The 19,850-nt window shown below is 42.4% G+C and overlaps 1 protein-coding gene across 1 annotated transcript in view; it reads left to right on the plus strand.

Moving 5' to 3' along the window:
* lipeb (lipase, hormone-sensitive b) overlaps positions 1 to 19,850 on the plus strand; it is a 90,738-nt gene that overhangs the window by 46,689 nt on the left and 24,199 nt on the right. The window contains 2 exon segments of the mRNA XM_034174011.1: positions 14,324 to 14,468; positions 15,238 to 15,465. Coding sequence (XP_034029902.1) covers positions 14,324 to 14,468; positions 15,238 to 15,465 — 373 coding nt within the window.

The raw sequence follows: 19,850 nt of genomic DNA on the forward strand, positions 1-19,850 counted from the left end.
AATACAGAGGTGACTGGACTCACAGCAGGATCCTGCTACACAGTAGCTGTGGGTCTGCCTACACAGGCCAGTGTCCACAAGGGATGCACAGTTGGATTTTTTTAATCACAAATAATACATTTGTGATTACCTGTTTACAGTTTTAAAATTCCCTCTCTCATCAAAAACAAAGTATTTAGACCTGTAGGAGATTTAAATTGTCTGCTGGTGTCACATTTCAGTTTTCACTAAACTGTGAAATTATGACCCACATGCTGTTATCTCTGAGTCACAAACAACACTGTAACAACCCAGTGACAGTCAGTTCCATGGTGCTTCCCTGAGATGATCCTGACAAAACATGTGATGTTGGAGACAAACCCTCATTATTCAGCTCAGGTCTGTGAACAGCACTGGTCGGCCTCCAGGTGGCACTTTCTCAGCAGTCTTAAAAAGTGCAGCTGCTGCTGGGCTTTTTTTTTTTTTCTTCACCAGCAGCGGCTGCATTTTTTTTAAGATTGCTGGCCTGCTGAGGACCTTCAACTGAACCACAGTGGAAAACGTCTTGTCATACTGCATCATGTTGTGGTTTGCGGGCTGCACAGCTGGGGGCAGGAGAGCGCTGCAGAGAGGGATTAAAGCACCCCAGAACATCATTGGCTGCCCCTGCCCTCCCTGGAAGACATTGCCACCTCCCGTGGCCTCAGCAGAGCACAGACAATCTGGTCAGATCAGTCACATCTGGGTAGGGGTCTCGTCTGCCTCCTATCCTCTTGCAAAAGATTCAGAAGCCACAGGTGCTGGACAAATCACCCAAAGACCGTTTTTACCCATGTGTGATCAGAGTCTTGAATGCACAGGTGTGACCCCCACAGGTTCCAGAGAAGAATCCAAGTGCAATATTTATACTTACCATTGTCATGTCTCTCACTGACATGTTTGACATGTTTCAATGACATGGTTTATTTTTTATATATATATATATATATATATATATATATATATATATATATGAGGTCTGTCAATAAAGTAACGGTCCTTTTATTTTTTTCAAAAACTATATGGATTTCATTCATATGTTTTTCCGTCAGACATGCTTGAACCCTTGTGCGCATGCGTGAGTTTTTCCACGCCTGTCGGTTACGTCATTCGCCTGTGAGCACGCCTTGGGAAGGAGTGGTCCCGCCCCCTCGTCGGATTTTCATTGTCTGGAAATGACGGAATGAAAAGGACTTTTTTTCCATCAGAATTTTTTCAGAAGCTGTTATAAACTGGCACCTGGAAACCATTCGAAAAATTTATCTGGCTTTCGGTGAAAATTTTACGGGCTTCACAGAGAATAACGACTGTTACTACAGCTTTAAGGACCCCTTTAAGAACGCTCGGTGCGCCACGCTCTGAGCTGCGACGACGTGGCACAAGCCACCGGACCATTTCTAAACGGATGGCTCTGTGGATACGAGACCGTCGTGTGCTCTTTCTCTGGTTATCACAAGAGCTGGACATCAGCCATTTTCCGGCAGATTTCACTTTTAACAAGAGATTTTGTCATGGAAAGCCGTAAAGACCGATTCGCTTTGGAAGCCAGACAAAGGAACACCTCCGTTTCGGCATGTTAGAGGACAAGTTTGGACATGTCCAGCTTTCCACAATTTCTCTGATACTTACTGGACTGATAAGCATTGAAAGCCGAGATACGCATGTCCTCGTATATATATATCTCTTAAGCCCCATAAAAAACATTAATTTATCATCCTTGATATCAGAAAAACGTGATGACGGCTTTTTATTTATTTATTTATATTTTGTTTGTTTGTTTTGTCTGATACAAGAGAGAAGGATTTTCTTTAAAAGATGTGAAATTTCAGCTACAGACTTAATAATTGTTCTGAGTTAATGCATAATTTGGTTTACATTTAAAAGAAAAATCATTCCAGTTCCTACTTCCATGTTATATTCTGTTATTTCAACATTATCATTGACAGTTCAAATGAAAGGTTGAATCTAGGATCATTTAAATATCCACTTCTGTTGAGATTTTTTTCTTCCAGGAGAAGCTGAAAATGTATCATTAGATACAAAATTAACTTGGTTTCTGGGGCCCCGTGGGCCCTAGACTCTGAGTCGTGGGGGGCTGCACCTCCCACACCCCCTAAAAATTTTCCTCGGATTTCACAATTTTCATTTCACAGCCCTGTACAGTTTGTCAGAAGGCATATGGAATAGAATGTGACAGCACAGAGCTACAACTCCCTGAGGAAAAACTCACCTTGCAACTCTTATACTTGGCATCCAAGCTACCTCCATTGTCAAATGGCAAGTTCCGGGCCTGGCTTGGTAAACTACGGCTGTCTTCGGCCAAAGCATACTCATCACTTAGTGGACGTGCCGGTGCTTGCACCAGCTGGACCACCATCAGTGAAATTCACCAAACTTCCAAAAAAAAAAAAAAAAAATGATGCGGGCCAATTTTGGCATGCAGATAGGGATGATAAACTGTTTTTTTTTTTTTTTTTTTTTTTTTTTTTAATAAGGCCTTATTTTATTACCTCCGTCAACAAAGTTGGAGAAGGTTATGTCTTTGCCCCTGTTTATTTGTTTGTCTGCTTGTCTGTTTGTTTGTTTGTTTGTTTGTTTGTTTGTTTGTGAACAGCCTGGAGCCCACAGTTTTTCATATATCATTATGAAATTTTTACTGAAGATTCATATCCTGATAGGCAAGAACTGATTCAATTTTCAAGGTCAAACTCAGGAAAATCTTGGGAAATTAGAAAATCCTTATCTTTAACATTGAAAATTTTTTCAAAAATTCACAACTGTCAAAAAGATCAGATTTCTTTCATATTTGAGAGTGTTATCTAGGATGTATCCTTTATTGACTGACAAAGTTTGATCTGGATCTAACTCAGATTACAGATTTTGTGGCCATTTAAATTTAAAATTGAAAACCTTATTTAATTTATATTTTACATTATATCTTAATCAAACATGCCACAAACACGGTCATACGAGTATTTCAATGTAAGATGCAGACCCATCACTCACTATCACCTGACAAAGTTTGATCCGGATTGTCCATTTTGTGGATATTTTAATTTATTATTGAAAACCCCATTTGGGGTACATTTTGCATCTCAAACAAAAGTGCCTCAACCACTCTCCATTTTTCTGTTATGGATTTACCTACACCACCAAAATTGGATGGAGGCTCCAGTTTTATGCCTGTTACTCTTACCAAGTGCCAAAAAGCAATGGCAAATTGTGCATAGCAGAGACAACTGTTTTGTGAAAATTATCTGAAAAAGAATTCCAAAACCAAAAAAGTTGAATGAAAAAATAAATAAATCTGACAACACCACAAAAAACTTTGATTCAAGTGCAAGACCTAAATACATACTCCTGACATTTGATCATATTTAATTTAGCTTATGAAAAGCAACTTCTAACAGGACTTTGTATGCAAATGTAAATTTTGTGGAATTGGAAATGAATGTTGGCGGGGGGGTTTGCCCTCTATGAGTGCAGTGCTTTAGTTCTATTTTATTTATTTATTCTACAATTGTCTTATTCTTGTACTGGAGGAGAGATGTTTTCTCGAACTTCAGTTGCACAGTGACAGTAAATAGCTATTCTGTTCTATCCATCACAATACAGAACCACTATGGGTTCTGGATAGCAAACACCGAGGCAGAAAACCGGTCCATCACCACATCGTGACAGTTCCCATCTATCAGTTAAAACATAGGAATGTCCTCGGCATTTTCCAGCCACCATGGTCCTCAATACTGCATGCTGGATCATGTCCAGAGAAACACACCACTTGACCAAAAAGACATAATTGATTTTCCCTCAAAATGCAACTGCTAGTCATCATAATTACTCACATAAAATAAAAATAAGTCCCTTTGGCATCTCTTTCCTTTGATTGTTTCTCCAGGTCACACTCGATCAAATATCATTTATCATTTTAAAGTAGGACAATTTATGTTTTTGAACAGTGTTGTAACCTAGTACTGCGATCTAATTTCATGTGTGATGTATGTGGCTGTTGAGCCAAGTTATGTTCAAGTATTGTTATTAAACTTATGACTGTCCACTACTAGCCATATGCTGGTGTGATGCTGCTGCTACATTGCATCTGTCTGTCTGTGTGGCTGCTGTGCCAGTGTAATGCTGTTCTTAGCATACTTAATCTATGCTGTATTCAACTTGCTGTAGTTGTAGTGGCCAATTTTGGTAACATGTTTTGAGTTCCCTCAATGGAAAAATGAGGAAGAGGAAACGTGACCCGGCTTGGAGGAAGCCCGGGGCCCCTGTCTGGAGCTAGGCCTAGACGGAGGGCCATCAGTGGGCACCTGGTGGCCGGGTTGGCCAAGGAGCACAGCCGGGCACAGCCCAAAAAAGCAACATGGACTTTCCATTTCCACCCTGTGGGCGCACCACTCGCAGGGGAACTGCTGGGTTTGGATGCACTGTCCCATTTATTGGCAGTGAAAGTCGAGGGCCTCAATGGACCAGATCCGGGTGGCAGAGGGTAGCTCTGGGGGTGTGGGAGGTGATGTTAGGAGGTGTAGCAATCTGGTGGGCGTCGGCTCCAGAACCACTCTCCATGATAGGGTTTGGAGCTTATCCTTCTCTGTCAACTGATCACTATCTGGTGGTAAGTTAGATCAGAAGGTGGGGGAGGACTTTGGACAGACCTGGTAAGCTCAAGTAGATAGTTCAGGTGAACTGGAAATGTCTGGAGGAGCCCACTGTCTGACACATCTTAAACTTACACCTCCGGTGGAGCTTTTCTGGCTTACCTGGGGAGGTTTGCGGCATTGAAGTAGAATAGGCAATGTTCAAAGCTTCCATTGCTGAAGCTGCAGCGGGAAGCTGTGGCCTGAAGGTCTTAGGTGTTTCAAGTGGTGGCAACCCTCAAACACCACTGTGAATACCGGTGATCAGGGAAGCCATCTGACTGAAGGAGTCCTTCTGGAATATGTTGTCTCAGAGGACTCCGGAGGCAGTTGCAAGGTACCGACAGGCCTGAAGGGCGGCAGCCTCTGCTCTGAGGGAGGCACCTCGTGTGTGAGGAGTTTGGAGTAACCATTAAGAACAACTTTTGGTTGGCACCAAGGTACTTCTGGTGGACCATGAGGCACCTCAAGAGAGGAAAATGGGCAACCATCCAAGCTGTCTACAGTAAGGATGGGACTCTGTTGACCTCAACTGAGGAGGTAATTGGTAGGGGCAGAGCTGGAAGCTGATGGGGAGAGCATCATTAATTTCCCTGGTGGAAGTCACTGAGGTAGTCAAACATCTCTGCAGTGGCAAAGTCCCGGGGGTTGGTGAGATCCGTCCAGAAATGCTGAATGCTCTGGGTGTTGAGGGACTGTCTCTTCAACATTACATGGAGGTCTGGGACAGTACTGAAGGAGTAGCAAACTGGGGTTGTGGTCCCCATATTTAAAACAGGACCAGAGCGTGTGTGCCAATTACAGGGGCATCACACTACTCAGCCTTCCTGGTAAAGTCTACTCTGGGGTGCTGGAAAGGAGGATTCAGCTGATAGTTGAACTTCTGATTAAAGTGGAAGGACTGACCGTGGAACAACCGACCAGCTCTTCATTCTTACAATATCCTGGAGGGGGCCTGGGAGTATGCCCATCCAGTTTACGTTTGTTGTGTGAACTTGGAGAAGGCGTATGTTCAGGTACCCCAGGAGATATTGTGTGAGGTGGTGCATGAATATGGAGTGAGGGTGTCCCATCTCAGGGCCATCCAATGTCTGTACTCAGAGTGAGAGCTGTGTTTGGGTTTTCGGCAGTAAGTCAGACTCGTTTTCCAGTGGGGGGTTGCCCTCCGCCAGGGCTGTGCCTTATCACCAATTCTGTTTGTGATATTCATGGACAGGATATCAAGGCATAGTCAGGTGGAGGAGGGTCTTCTGTTTGGGGGCCTCAGGGTCTTGTCACTGGTTTTAAGATGACGTGGTCCTGTTGCCGTCATCTGCCTGTTACCTCCAGGGCTCACTGGGTCCATTAGCAACCGAATGTGAAGCGGCTGGAATGAGGATCAGCACCTCTAAATCTGAGGCCATGGTTCTCAGCAGGAAAATGATGGTTTGCCTCAGGTACCTCGGGGTGTTGTTCACGAGTGAGGGGACAATGGAGCGTGAGATTGGCTGGCGAATCAGAGCAGCAGGGATGGAATTGCTTTCGCTCTGCTGTACTGTTGTGATGAAAAGGGTGCTGAGCCAAAAGACGAAGCTTTCGATATACTGGTCAACCTTTGTTCCTACTCTCACCTATGGTCATGAGGGTGGGGTAATGACCAAAAAACCTAGATCATGGGAACAAGCGGCCAAAATGGGTTTTCTTAGGAGGGTGGCTGGGGTCTTCCTTAGATAACTCGAAAAGCTTGTACATCCATGAGGTGCTCTGAGTAGAGCCACTGCTCCGTCGTGTTGAAAAGAGCCAGCTGAGGTGGTTTTGGGAATCTTATGAGGATGCTCCCTTTGTTGCCTCCCTAGGGAGGTTTTCCAAGCTAGTCCATCTTGGAGGACACCCCAGGGAAGACCCAGAACTAGGTGGAGAGATTATATCTCCACAGTGCCCGGGGAACACCTGGGTATCCCCCAGTCAGAAGTGGTAAATGTGGCCCGGAAAAGTGAAGTTTGGGTTTCCCTGCTGGAGCGTTTGCCCAAGCGACCTGATCCTGGATAAGCAAGTGAAGATGAGTGTGTGAGTCAGTAAGCGGCTTATAACTTTTAATATCCACAGCAAAGCAATTTGGTAGGAGAACCAATGCACAGTCCCCAAAAATATTATTTAATAAACACCCAAACAGAGGCTAGCCATTTAGCTTTGGTGGTCAGACTCGTAGAGAAGGGTGTGTTCAGGCTTCTTTCGTCACACACTGAGCCACCCATGCTCCTCCCCCTTTATGCATTATGCATTGTGAATCAGTGTGGCAGGTGCTGTCAACATGGCAACCCCCAGACAAGAGCTTCATATTGTCTGTTCCAGGCCTCTAAACCTGTGGGTGGTGTCATGGAGGCTTTTTCCTGTATATATACAGTCCTGTGGGAGTGACTCATGATTTGACGTAAGTCACCCCACCTGTTGAACATGGTGGAGGCAGATTTATTTTTATTGTTATATCTGTTGTCTGGCTGTCAATGGACCTGTGATCACCGATTATCATTGATGATGTTCCTGCTGAATTCCGAACTGAATAGTGCCATTACTTTCTGCTCAGATTCAGCCAAATACTGCCAAACTGACAAGACTGTACTTCACAGATGGATATGACAAGAAAAGGCTTTAATTACTTCATGGTTATGCAATATTTTCATTAAACTTTTAAATTCAAGCTGAAAGTCTACCTAGATTGTGTCATCTTAATTTTATTGTGGTGTGGTACAGGAGCAAAATTATAAAAGTTGTCACTCTCCAAATATTTGTACCCAACTGAGGAGTGTGAGATGGTTTTTTAGTCTCAGAACCTTTCCTTCTTCGTATTCACTCTGCCTTCAGCTGCTTTACACCCAAAGCAACTCGGGGGAGAATTAAGAGAACAGAGGCACCAATAAATTTGTGGAGGAAAAGTGTCTGCTGCCAAAATAAGACACGAGGGAGATGAGAAAAGAAAAGAGCATAAAGTGAACAAAAAGGGCTTTTGAGGTATCACAGCTATTCAGGGGAGGATGTAATAAGGAGTAGAGCCCAAAAGAAGAGAACGATGGTCTGACAAGTCTTTCATTAGTGCCCGGCATATTTTTCTCAGAGGGTTTGTGCAGTTCTCTGTTAATTCAACATGAGAGCCCTGCTCACCCTTGCTCTGATTGCTCCCTGTCATCCTCTGGTTGCTACGCAGCTACAGATCAAAGAAGCCCGTGTCCTTGACGATTTCACAGCCTTGTCTTGCTGTAGCTGTAAGTAGTTCACTGCCACATAGAAACCACTGACACACAGCCAGACAGATGACCGCGTCAGTTCAGGACATGCAGGGTGGAACAGAGGCACAAACCCTTTTCAAATATTTTTCCCATTAGGGATGGTTCTGGCAGGGCTCCCTTTTCCAACTGAAATAAAGTTATGATAAAAATCCACTGTCAAATCAAGTTAGCTTCTTTGTGGTTAGGTGCAAAGACATCAGTTTGAATGACACTGCTTTAAGCTACTGTATTTTCCATAGTATACGTCACTTTTTTATTTTTTATTTTTTTTTTAGTTTGAGAGGTTCTGTGACTTATAGTCTGGTGCGACTTCATGTGCAGGTAAAAAAATAATGATTCACAACCACAAATTTTCTTTACACTTGAAATGAGAAACACACCATTAAACTACCTTCTTTTTTCAAAAAAGAGAGGTGGAAGCTTCCTAACAGGGCTTGATTCTTTCAGCACACGTTTAAAATGGAGTCGGGTCACACTTAAAATGTTCTTAGATATTCTCTGACGTTCTTTGATGACGTATATGGAGCTTTTTCCCTCGTGTCAGTCTCCAGAATAAAATACAATTAGCAGTCATACTCACTTCAAGCAAATACATAAATATGAATAAAATGTCTTTATCAAACAGCAAGGAGTGCTGTCTAATGACATAAAAACTGCACTGTAAAAATGCACAAGACAGATGTGTGTGTGTATGTGCGTGTGTGTTGTACAGCACAGGACAGACGTTCATTTCCACAGCAGAGGAACACGTCAACAAGAACAGATTAATGCTACTGTGAGCTAATGTAACTGAACTTACCATACGTGCGTTGTGCTCTGTCACTTTGGAAAATGTTCCACATAGAAAAAGTCATCCACAAGAGGTCAGTGGTGGGCTCAAACAGCCTGTGTGATAATCCAACATGATATGAAACAGGGGAAGTGGAAAAGTCCCAAACAGGTGACTACGCTCTGAAAAGAGACTCAAATAAAAGTCTGTCCCTCTGATCACAAAGCAGGGTTCCAGTGGGTCCGTAGCTGGGTAAGATCCTCAAAAAGCCCCATGCTTGTCCAGAGGGAGAAACAGCCCGCAAAGCCGGTGGGGGAGGGCGATGGAGGGTGATGGGGCAACGGTTCCCCACCCACGGTGCAAGCTCAGCCCCCTTCTCACGCAAAGTTGTGTTGACATATTTGTCCCATTGCTTTCTTCAAGAAGTGGACCTCTGAACCACCAGAATAACAGCACAAAAGAAAAGACAGAAAGAAAAAGAAATGTTCTTTGTTCTGAGAAATACCGCAATGGTGTTTTTTACTTTGAGACCACACTTTTGTATGAAGATGGACTATTTTATTTTTTTCTTCTTTGGAAGAAACCTTATTTGAAAGTACAAAGGACAAATGACATTTAACTTACATTTTGTGCACCTCACATACAGTCGGCTGTTCAGTGGCTTAAAGAAGCTTTCACTTGAAGTAAAACATTAATTAGCTTTTTGCTTCCGATGACTAAAGCAGTGTTTGTGTAAATAAAGATACACCGGGTTTTCAATCGTTTCATTGCATGGTAGGTTCACCTCACATATGATCGTCTGTTCAGTGACTGAAAGAAGCAGTTTTTATGCATTTTGTGCCTATATAGTGACATTAATTAGCTCATTAGCTGTCTCCTTAATATCATTTGTGCCTTATAAATAAATAATATAGCATTTAAATCCATTTTACGTCTTCTTGCATGAAGTGAAAAATGTGATTTATACACATTTTTCCCCTTCTTAACAGGCATTTTTGGACCAATGTGGCTTATACTGTGTTGCGACTTATAGGCCGGAAAATACAATAGATATTTTAGCTGTACGACCTTTCAAAATTCACCAGAACTGACAAAATTTAGTTTCTACTCAAATCCAAGCATTATAATGTACGTTTATTTTTGTAACGTGCTGCAAAATTACACTTGTGTTTAATGAAGAGAACATATTTATCTGTAGGAAATTCCATAGCGGATATTTTCGTTTCCTTCTAACACTATCATGCAGGCTACCTGCAGGAGGAAGCATGTATGTGTAGGCTTGAGGTTTTGAGATTATTCTTGACCTGACACATCTGCTTGACGCGCATTCAAAGTATATGAGAAACATATCACATTTATCCAGAAATAAGCTGTTACTGAAAATCTTCCATAAATATTTTGTGTGAGTGAGCAGCAAGCTGATGCTACACTACCTTTCTTTGCTACAATTGGCAGTCACAGTGTCCTTCCCATCATCCCTGCAGATCACGGGAAGTCCTCATGTGATCTGACAACACTACCAAATGTAAGTCATGATGTCTGATCTCTTGAATTTCTCCCCTTCAGGGGTAGAAATTCTGAATAGTTTCCAGACATCATATTGGCAGCATATTATGAATCCCTTATTTAAATGCTAAGGAATAAAATTACAGTGGTGCCAAAGAAAATTATTTTTTGACTTAAATCTTAAAAACCCCAGAGGCCATACACAGCTTTAAAGTGAACGCTTAAATGTATTAAGGACTGCTGTTACAGTTGCCACAGAATTACTTAAAATAAATAAGATAAGATGACATAATCTATAACAATGTCAAGTAAGGATGCACGATCCACATTTTTTCACTTCCGATCCGCTTCCTGAATTTGGATATCTACCAATACCGATACTATTCTGATATCAGCACTCTGATTGCTTTAATATTAATATTATTATTATTATTATTATCATCATTGTTTATTTTAAATGAGAATATTTTGTATCCCCAGCTATACAGCTTCATGACGAAAAAGAAGACCTGAAAGTTAAGGTACAATTTGCCAGAAGGTACATCTAAGATCATAGATGCAAATCTAGATTTGATGCTTTTGGTGAATTTATTGCTGTGTCAGAAGCTGAAGTTTCATCTTTTGAACACCAGATGGCACACCTGCCCTGAGTACATGTACCATTTTCAAAATGCAGCAATGTTCCCTGGCTAAGAAATCCTTGTATGTGGCACTTTTTCAAATGTTTAAGTTTGCTGTATTGTAGGTTGCGATGGAGTTTCCACCTCTCAATGGCTTTGCAAACATTGCACGTTGCTGTTTTGCTTTGCGGACACAAATTAATGTGGGGTGGGATGGATTTTCTGATTGGAGGTGTATCTCGTTACTCGGCGTCTCATTGGGGCGGGCCTCCATGAAGCGCTATGAATATTTTCCAGATACACTGTAAACATAAGGATATATAACTAGTGGGTTTTAATGTTTTGCCACCCTTCATGGTAGTGACACACCCCTTTAAGGCCTGGTCACACGGCACTAACGAAGGACAATGAAGCCCAAACAAAACAAGAAATCTGGACTTTCGTTGACTTTCATTGGCATCGTTTAACCTTTGGGCAGCTTCGTTCCCGCAGCTGGCGCGTCGTCAGGATTCTAAACTGTTGAAAAATTTGAACGAATGCCGCCAAAAACCTCACTACGTCCGGATTTTGTTTTGCTGTTGTTCTTGAGTGTTTCTTATCATTTGCTTAGTTTTTGTAACACTCGCGTATAGTTCGGCTTCGTTCAACGAGCTGAATGTTTTCATACAGTACAGAAGCTGGTTTGTGAGCGCTGCTGTGGAGGAGAGATGCAGCTGCTCCGTGGGCAATGCTAGTGTGTGGTGTCGGACTTCTGCTGCTGCGTGTGATGGGGCAAGTGTGGCTGCTATCATGCCGTGGTGCGGACCGGCCAGGAAGAATTTGTTTGCAGGACTGCAATCAGCCTCGTTGTCCTGGTGCTGCTGAGTGCCGACGCAACGTAATATTTCGAGTCATCTGCGGTGATCTCTCTGAGTGAACTGTGCCTCGGTTTGTACAAACCAGGTGGCAGTTTACAGAAGCGTGACTTTGAGCATCAAGTGTGGAAAAAGTTCCAGCAGCAGCGGCCATTCGCGTGTGAACAGCTTTGATCCAAAGAGGTGTGACATTTGAAAACAGAAAACCCAGTGTGATCGCAAATGGCTGTATTCTTTTCTGAACAAACTTTCAGTCGCTGAATTATATACAAGACAGTCCTTTTGTGTGCGCATGTACATGACTAACTGCTTGATCCACACTGCCGCAGTGCCCAGTGATCAGAAACACCAGGGTTTTGGAAAAAAAAAAAAGGCAGAGAAAAAGAGAGACAGCGCTATCTCTCTCTCTCTCTCTCTCTCTCTCCTCTCTCTCTCCTCTCTCCTCCCTCCTCTCTCCTCTCTCTCTCCTCTCTCTCTCTCCCTCTCTCTCCCTCTCTCTCCCCTCTCTCCTCCTCTTCTCTCCTCTCTCTCTCTCTCCTCTCTCTTGCAATGCTGAACAAGACACAGGATCTTTAAGTTTGCTTGTGAGTTTAAATGCCAATATTTTCTACTTTTTTTTGTGGGGGGGTGGAGACACAGGACTCTGATGTTCCCAGCTCTGACAAAAAAGCAGTGTGTCCTGTTGCACATCTGGAAACGTGAGTGCTGTTTGCTTTACAGTTTTGAGAACAGAGCGCATCTCTACAATGGAAAAAAAAATATATTTGGCATGTTTGGAGTGTGTATTATTTTGGTGGAGTATTTAGCGTGTGTGGTTAGTGGTGGTGTTATTTTTTGTAAAAATAAGGCGTCTTATGAATGTTGAGCAAGAGCTTCAGTTGTGTTTTTTTTTATTGGACCAAGACGGAGCGCGCAGCGCGTCATCAGAATCTGAACCAGACAGTGAGGATTCTGATGATGAAGATGATGATAAATCTTTTGTTCTGGATGAGCAACCAGAGCAGATGGATCCACTGACGTACGCACAGATCTCCACAGTGGACTGGATCACGCGCTTCTCTTTGCTGCTTCTCCAGGACTCGGGCGCTACAGAGCTCCGTCCCAGCGCCGAGTCCTGGAACGCAAAGCAGGATGCAGACACACACTGCTCCAGCAGTGGCTCCAGATGCATTTTGTCGAGATCAGCGTTGGCTTTGGTTTAGTTTTGTTCCTCTTTCGTTCCTTTTGCATTCTTGATTTGCAGGCTATTCGATGATGGGAAAAGTAGAAAGCTTATTCGTCCACCTTTTCTTGACAATGTGTGACTTTTTTTTTTTTTTACTTTTTCGTTCAGGAATCGTATGCTGTGTGACCGGGCCTAAGGGGTTTGGCCCAAGACCTGACATGGGTTTACTCAGACAATGCAGATGAAGTGTCTTGTCCAAAGACAGATGAGTAGTGTAACTGCCAATTGATCACTGGTCTAAAAATTGGTAACCCAACTTCTTAACCCACTGATCTACCTGGTCTGCAGACATGGGACAGTGGAGTATTGGACTGTAATTCCTGATGACAAGGTTTCAGACCTTGAAAATTGATGTGTGCATTTATATTTCTTTTTGTCTGTGCATGTGGACAGGACGTTTTGTCGTAGGGAGTTTCTTGAGTCTTGTCAAATTGTGTCTTTGGTCCTGGTCCAGTAAACTAGATACTTGGCTATTCTGCATCTGGTTGTCTGTAGTGAGTCTTCATCTCCTCTGTGGGCAGATGATGTAGGGTCTGCCTGGCAGGCCTACCCACAGGCACTGATGTATGTTGACATCATCCTGTGGAACTTTGGCTGACAGTGCATGCACTGAAGCATACACACAGTGACTGTATGTGCATGTAGACACACTGTGGGTATATGTTCAGTTTTCACAAACACCTATTCGCTATGAACACATACTGGGCACATCTTCACTCAGAGACAGTAGTCTTTTAAGATGGGATGCCAGACTACTGCACCTGCTGCTATTTTTGTTTTTAAGTTTTGTTTCTTTTGTCTGTGGTGAATAATGTGGTGTGTGTGTGTGTGTGTGCGCGCGCGCGCGCTTGCGCACTGTTTCTGACATTGCAGATGCAGACCTGTCGTCTTTGACTGCCAGCCCGGTCATAGCTGGTCAGAAAGTTTTGGGCAGAAGATAAGATTGAGAAGGAACATTATGTAAAATCTACATTGTGTCATGAAGTGTTTTGGTGCTTTCTTCAGTGGATGTGTATGGAAGGTGAAATATTTGCCCAGCAGTAACTCAGTAGGAGAAAAACTCCACAGTATTCTCCCAGTGAGTTTATTTTGGTCATCTATCCTTGCAAATTCACAGTATCTCCACATCTCCATTTTCTTTTCAGTACAACCAAATTAGTACATCAGAACACCTGTGCTATTACTGTATAAGAACAAAGGAAATGGGGGGCTTTGAGGGCAGTACTCATCCTGCTTTTGTCTAGACGGCAAGCAGTAAAGCGGACAGACACCATCCGAGGGATCTTTGCTCCTCACTGCTCAGTCCCCTCTAAACTCTGCATTTCTCACTTGTTTCGTTTGCTGCATCCTCTCTTCCTCTGTTTTTTTTTTTTTTTTGAACATGTCTAAAAACCCAGAACACTTTTTGTCTCCTGTTCTGTGCAGCCTTATCTGAAGACTTGGTCTCAGGACCTTGGTGTCCCTATCCTGTCTGTGGACTACTCCCTAGCCCCTGAGGCCCCCTTCCCCAGGGCCCTGGAGGAGTGCTTCTATGCCTACTGCTGGGCTTTGAGGAATCACCACCTGCTAGGTGTTCTCACACACACACACACACAGCACACACACACACACACCCACACACCACACACACACACAACACACACACAACACACACACACACACACACACACACACAGCATTATTAGCACGGTAGACCTGCCTGTTATCTTCACAGCACACTTGATATTTGCTTTTCTTTGAAAATGGTATGTTCTGTACCTTTCAGAGCTGAATAAGTACAACAAAGTGGATAAAATTCAATTCATTCAGGGTGAAGGTGTCTGGCAGAGCATTGCTGCAAATCCTTATTTATGTTTAGCAGTCCCAGTACCCCTTGATAGAATTCATTCATCACTTTGAAAGTAATCATGCTGCAGCCTAATGTCTTGCACTGTACTTGTTGTTCTGCAGCATCACACAAAATGGGATGTTCGGTATTCAGGCAGAAATAAATGACATCTGGTTGGTTTGGGGTATATTCGACCATTGAAGCATACTGTGTCAAGTGATTACAGTGCAATACGCACTACAAGAGCACAGTGTCACGAGCATGGAACAGACAGAAAACACCTCCTCCGAGCAGCTGCATATTCAGTGGTGTTGCTGAGGAGAAAAGCAGTAGCCTGCTGCTTCATATCGAAGCCTCACGCCGATTTGTTTCACATCACTGGATCTCACAGAGGCACAGAAAAATTTTCTCATCTGATTTACAATTTTTTTTTTATTATGTTTTGCTAATCCCCGCTGCTTTTTCTGTGGTAGTTTCAACCCTCATCTCCAACTTGTTTTTCTCACACCAGGCTGGACTGGAGAGAAGGTGTGTCTGGTTGGTGACAGTGCTGGAGGCAATTTAAGTGTGACAACATCGATGCGGGCTGCTGCCTATGGTGTGCGGATGCCAGATGGCATTGTGGCAGTGTACCCAGCTACCCTGCTGACCGCCTATGCCTCGCCCTCCCGTCTGCTAACACTTATGGACCCCCTGTTGCCACTCAGTGTGCTCTCCAGGTGTCTCAGCGCCTACGGAGGTAGCTCTATGTGTGTGGGTTTGTGTACTACAAAAAGAAGCTATGGTGCTTTTATATAAAATTACCAACGTTGAGAAGAATGTGCAATTTTAAACAAAACTGGTGTTTTTCCTGTTTGTATCTACTTTTCCCTCAAATTTGGCTGAACTCTCAGTTGAGCCTTCCATTGAGGTTCATGATCCACTATCTGGAGACTGTGCTAGGATTAGTAGGGCATTTAGCAAAGGGTGGGTTGTTTCGTATATGTTTCATTGACCTCTAAGTCGAGCATTAGATGTATGAGAGTGTGCAACTATGGTGGCTAGTATAATTAGGTCTTAGTTCTTGAAGAATAAGTCATTTCGTAAACTGCCTAAGGCTAGCAGAACTATGGTTATTGAGGTTATTGTAATAGGGTTTAAGTCCCTGAAAGGGTTAGGCTATTGATGTTGAAGGCTTTATTGATGTAAAATAGGAATAGGGAGTATGTGATTATAATATAAATAATAAGGGTTATAAAGGCAAGTATAGGGAAGATTTTAATAATAAAAATTATTCATGCAAGGTGAGTGATGAAAGAGTAAGCTAGGATTTCCAGTCTTCCATTCCAGCTTATTAATTAATCAAAAACCCAGACAGAGCTTTAATTCATTTGAAAGCTTGACTCAGTCTTGTCCATCCAAATTGGAAGTCCCAAAACCAGTTTTATTTGTTATTATCTATCGTCCACCTGGTCGTTACTGTGAGTTTCTCTGTGAATTTTCAGACCTTTTGTCTGACTTAGTGCTTAGCTCAGATAAGATAATTATAGTGGGCGATTTTAACATCCACACAGATGCTGAGAATGACAGCCTCAACACTGCATTTAATCTATTATTAGACTCAATTGGCTTTGCTCAAAATGTAAATGAGTCCACCCACCACTTTAATCATATCTTAGATCTTGTTCTGACTTATGGTATGGAAATTGAAGACTTAACAGTATTCCCTGAAAACTCCCTTCTGTCTGATCATTTCTTAATAACATTTACATTTACTCTGATGGACTACCCAGCAGTGGGGAATAAGTTTCATTACACTAGAAGTCTTTCAGAAAGCACTGTAACTAGGTTTAAGGATATGATTCCTTCTTTAGATCTCTAATGCCATATACCAACAGTGCAGAGTAGCTACCTAAACTCTGTAAGTGAGATAGAGTATCTCGTCAGTAGTTTTACATCCTCATTGAAGACAATGGATGCTGTAGCTCGTCTGAAAAAGAGAGCTTTAAATCAGAAGTGCCTGACTCCGTGGTATAACTCACAAACTCGCAGCTTAAAGCAGATAACCCATAAGTTGGAGAGGAAATGGCGTCTCACTAATTTAGAAGATCTTCACTTAGCCTGGGAAAGAGTCTGTTGCTCTATAAAAAAAAGCCCTCCGTAAAGCTAGGACATCTTACTACTCATCACTAATTGAAGAAAATAAGAACAACCCCAGGTTTCTTTTCAGCACTGTAGCCAGGCTGACAAAGAGTCAGAGCTCTATTGAGCCGAGTATTCCTTTAACTTTAACTAGTAATGACTTCATGACTTTCTTTGCTAATAAAATTTTAACTATTAGAGAAAAATTACTCATAACCATCCCAAAGACGTATCGTTATCTTTGGCTGCTTTCAGTGATGCCGGTATTTGGTTAGACTCTTTCTCTCAGATTGTTCTGTCTGAGTTATTTTCATTAGTTACTTCATCCAAACCATCATGTCTATTAGACCCCATTCCTACCAGGCTGCTCAAGGAAGCCCTACCATTATTTAATGCTTCGATCTTAAATATGATCAATCTATCTTTATTAGTTGGCTATGTACCACAGGCTTTAAAGGTGGCAGTAATTAAACCATTACTTAAAAAGCCATCACTTGACCCAGCTATCTTAGCTAATTATAGGCCAATCTCCAACCTTCCTTTTCTCCCAAAATTCTTGAAAGGGTAGTTGTAAAACAGCTAACTGATCATCTGCAGAGGAATGGTCTATTTGAAGAGTTTCAGTCAGGTTTTAGAATTCATCATAGTGCAGAAACAGCATTAGTGAAGGTTACAAATGATCTTCTTATGGCCTCGGACAGTGGACTCATCTCTGTGCTTGTTCTGTTAGACCTCAGTGCTGCTTTTGATACTGTTGACCATAAAATTTTATTACAGAGATTAGAGCATGCCATAGGTATTAAAGGCACTGCGCTGCGGTGGTTTGAGTCATATTTATCTAATAGATTACAATTTGTTCATGTAAATGGGGAATCTTCTTCACAGACTAAGGTTAATTATGGAGTTCCACAAGGTTCTGTGCTAGGACCAATTTTATTCACTTTATACATGCTTCCCTTAGGCAGTATTATTAGACGGCCATTGCTTAAATTTTCATTGTTACGCAGATGATACCCAGCTTTATCTATCCATGAAGCCAGAGGGACACATACCAATTAGCTTAAACTGCAGGATTGTCTTACAGACATAAAGACATGGATGACCTCTAATTTCCTGCTTTTAACTCAGATAAAACTGAAGTTATTGTACTTGGCCCCACAAATCTTAGAAACATGGTGTCTAACCAGATCCTTACTCTGGATGGCATTACCCTGACCTCTAGTAATACTAGAGAAATCTTGGAGTCATTTTGATCAGGATATGTCATTCAAAGCGCATATTAAACAAATATGTAGGACTGCTTTTTTGCATTACGCAATATCTCTAAAATTAGAAAGGTCTTGTCTCAGAGTGATGCTGAAAACTAATTCATGCATTTATTTCCTCTAGGCTGGACTATTGGAATTCATTATATCAGGTTGTCCCTAAAGTTCCTTGAAAAGCCTTCAGTTAATTCAAAATGCTGCAGCTAGAGTACTAACGGGGACTGGAAGGAGAGAGCATATCTCCACCATATTGGCCTCTCTTCATTGGCTCCTGTTAATTCTAGAATAGAATTTAAAATTCTTCTTCTTACTTATAAGGTTTTGAATAATCAGGTCCCATCTTATGCTTAGGGCCCTCATAGACCATATCCACCCCAATAGAGCGCTTCGCTCTCAGACTGCAGGCTTACTTGTAGTCCTAGGGTTTGTAAGAGTAGAATGGGAGGCAGAGCCTTCAGCTTTCCAGGCCTCCTCTCCTGTGGAACCAGCTCCCAGATCCGATCAGGGAGACAGACACCCTCTCTACTGTTAAGATTAGGCTTAAACTTTCCTTTTGCTAAAGCGTATAGTTAGGGCTGGATCAGGTGACCCTGAACCATCCCTTAGTTATGCTGCTATAGACTTAGACTGCTGGGGGCTTCCCATGATGCACTGAGTGTTTCTTTCTCTTTTTGCTCTGTATGCACCACTCTGCATTTAATCATTAGTGATTGATCTCTGCTCCCCTCCACAGCATGTCTTTTTCCTGGTTCTCTCCCTCAGCCCCAACCAGTCCCAGCAGAAGACTGCCCCTCCCTGAGCCTGGTTCTGCTGGAGGTTTCTTTCTGTTAAAAGGGAGTTTTTCCTTCCCACTGTCGCCAAGTGCTTGCTCACAGGGGTCATTTTGACCGTTGGGGTTTTTACGTAATTATTGTATGGCCTTGCCTTACAATATAAAGCGCCTTGGGGCAACTGTTTGTTGTGATTTGGCGCTATATAAATAAAATTGATTGATTGATTGATTGATTGATTTGACATAGTTGTGTTTTGGTTTAAACCTCCTCAGCCATCCACTAGTATAGATATATGCTATTCCCATTAGTAAGTTATTGTTTGTTTGGGGAATTTGAATGAGTAGGGGGGCAAGTTTTTTTTTCTAGGCCTTGAAGAACTTCAAGAAGTCAAACATGGAGGGGTGCAAGACCCATTTTTATGGAGAGGGCTAGGATTAGTTGGGCATTTTGTAAAAGGTGGGTTATTTCATAGATGTTTCATTGACCTGTAAGTCAAGCATTAGCTGTACTAGAGAATGTGCTATGAAATGTACTGTGTCACATGATGTCATCAACCAGGAAGTTGACCATAATGAAGACACCTTTTTCATGAATCAAAGCTTTAAAAAAGTGTGAAAAAAATCATATATTTCAGGTCTTGGTGGACACTAGGCATGTGAATCTCATCACTGACAACGATTCGACACACTACCAGTGATACGATACATACGAGGTCTGTGAGAAAAGTATCCGACCTTTTTATTTTATGCAAAAAATATATGGATTTGATTCATATGTTTTTACGTCAGCCAAGCTTGAACCTTCGTGCGCATGCGTGAGTTTTTCCACGCCTGTCGGTTGCGTCATTCGCCTGTGGGTAGGCTTTGAGTGAGCACTGGTCCACCCCTCTCGTCGTTGTTTCATTGCGAGGAAATGGCGGAATGATTCGGGCTTTTTTTCCATCAGAATTTTTTCAGAAACTGTTA

The sequence above is a fragment of the Thalassophryne amazonica genome, chromosome 7 (assembly GCF_902500255.1).
Source record: "Thalassophryne amazonica chromosome 7, fThaAma1.1, whole genome shotgun sequence".
Taxonomy (NCBI): Eukaryota; Metazoa; Chordata; class Actinopteri; order Batrachoidiformes; family Batrachoididae; genus Thalassophryne; species Thalassophryne amazonica.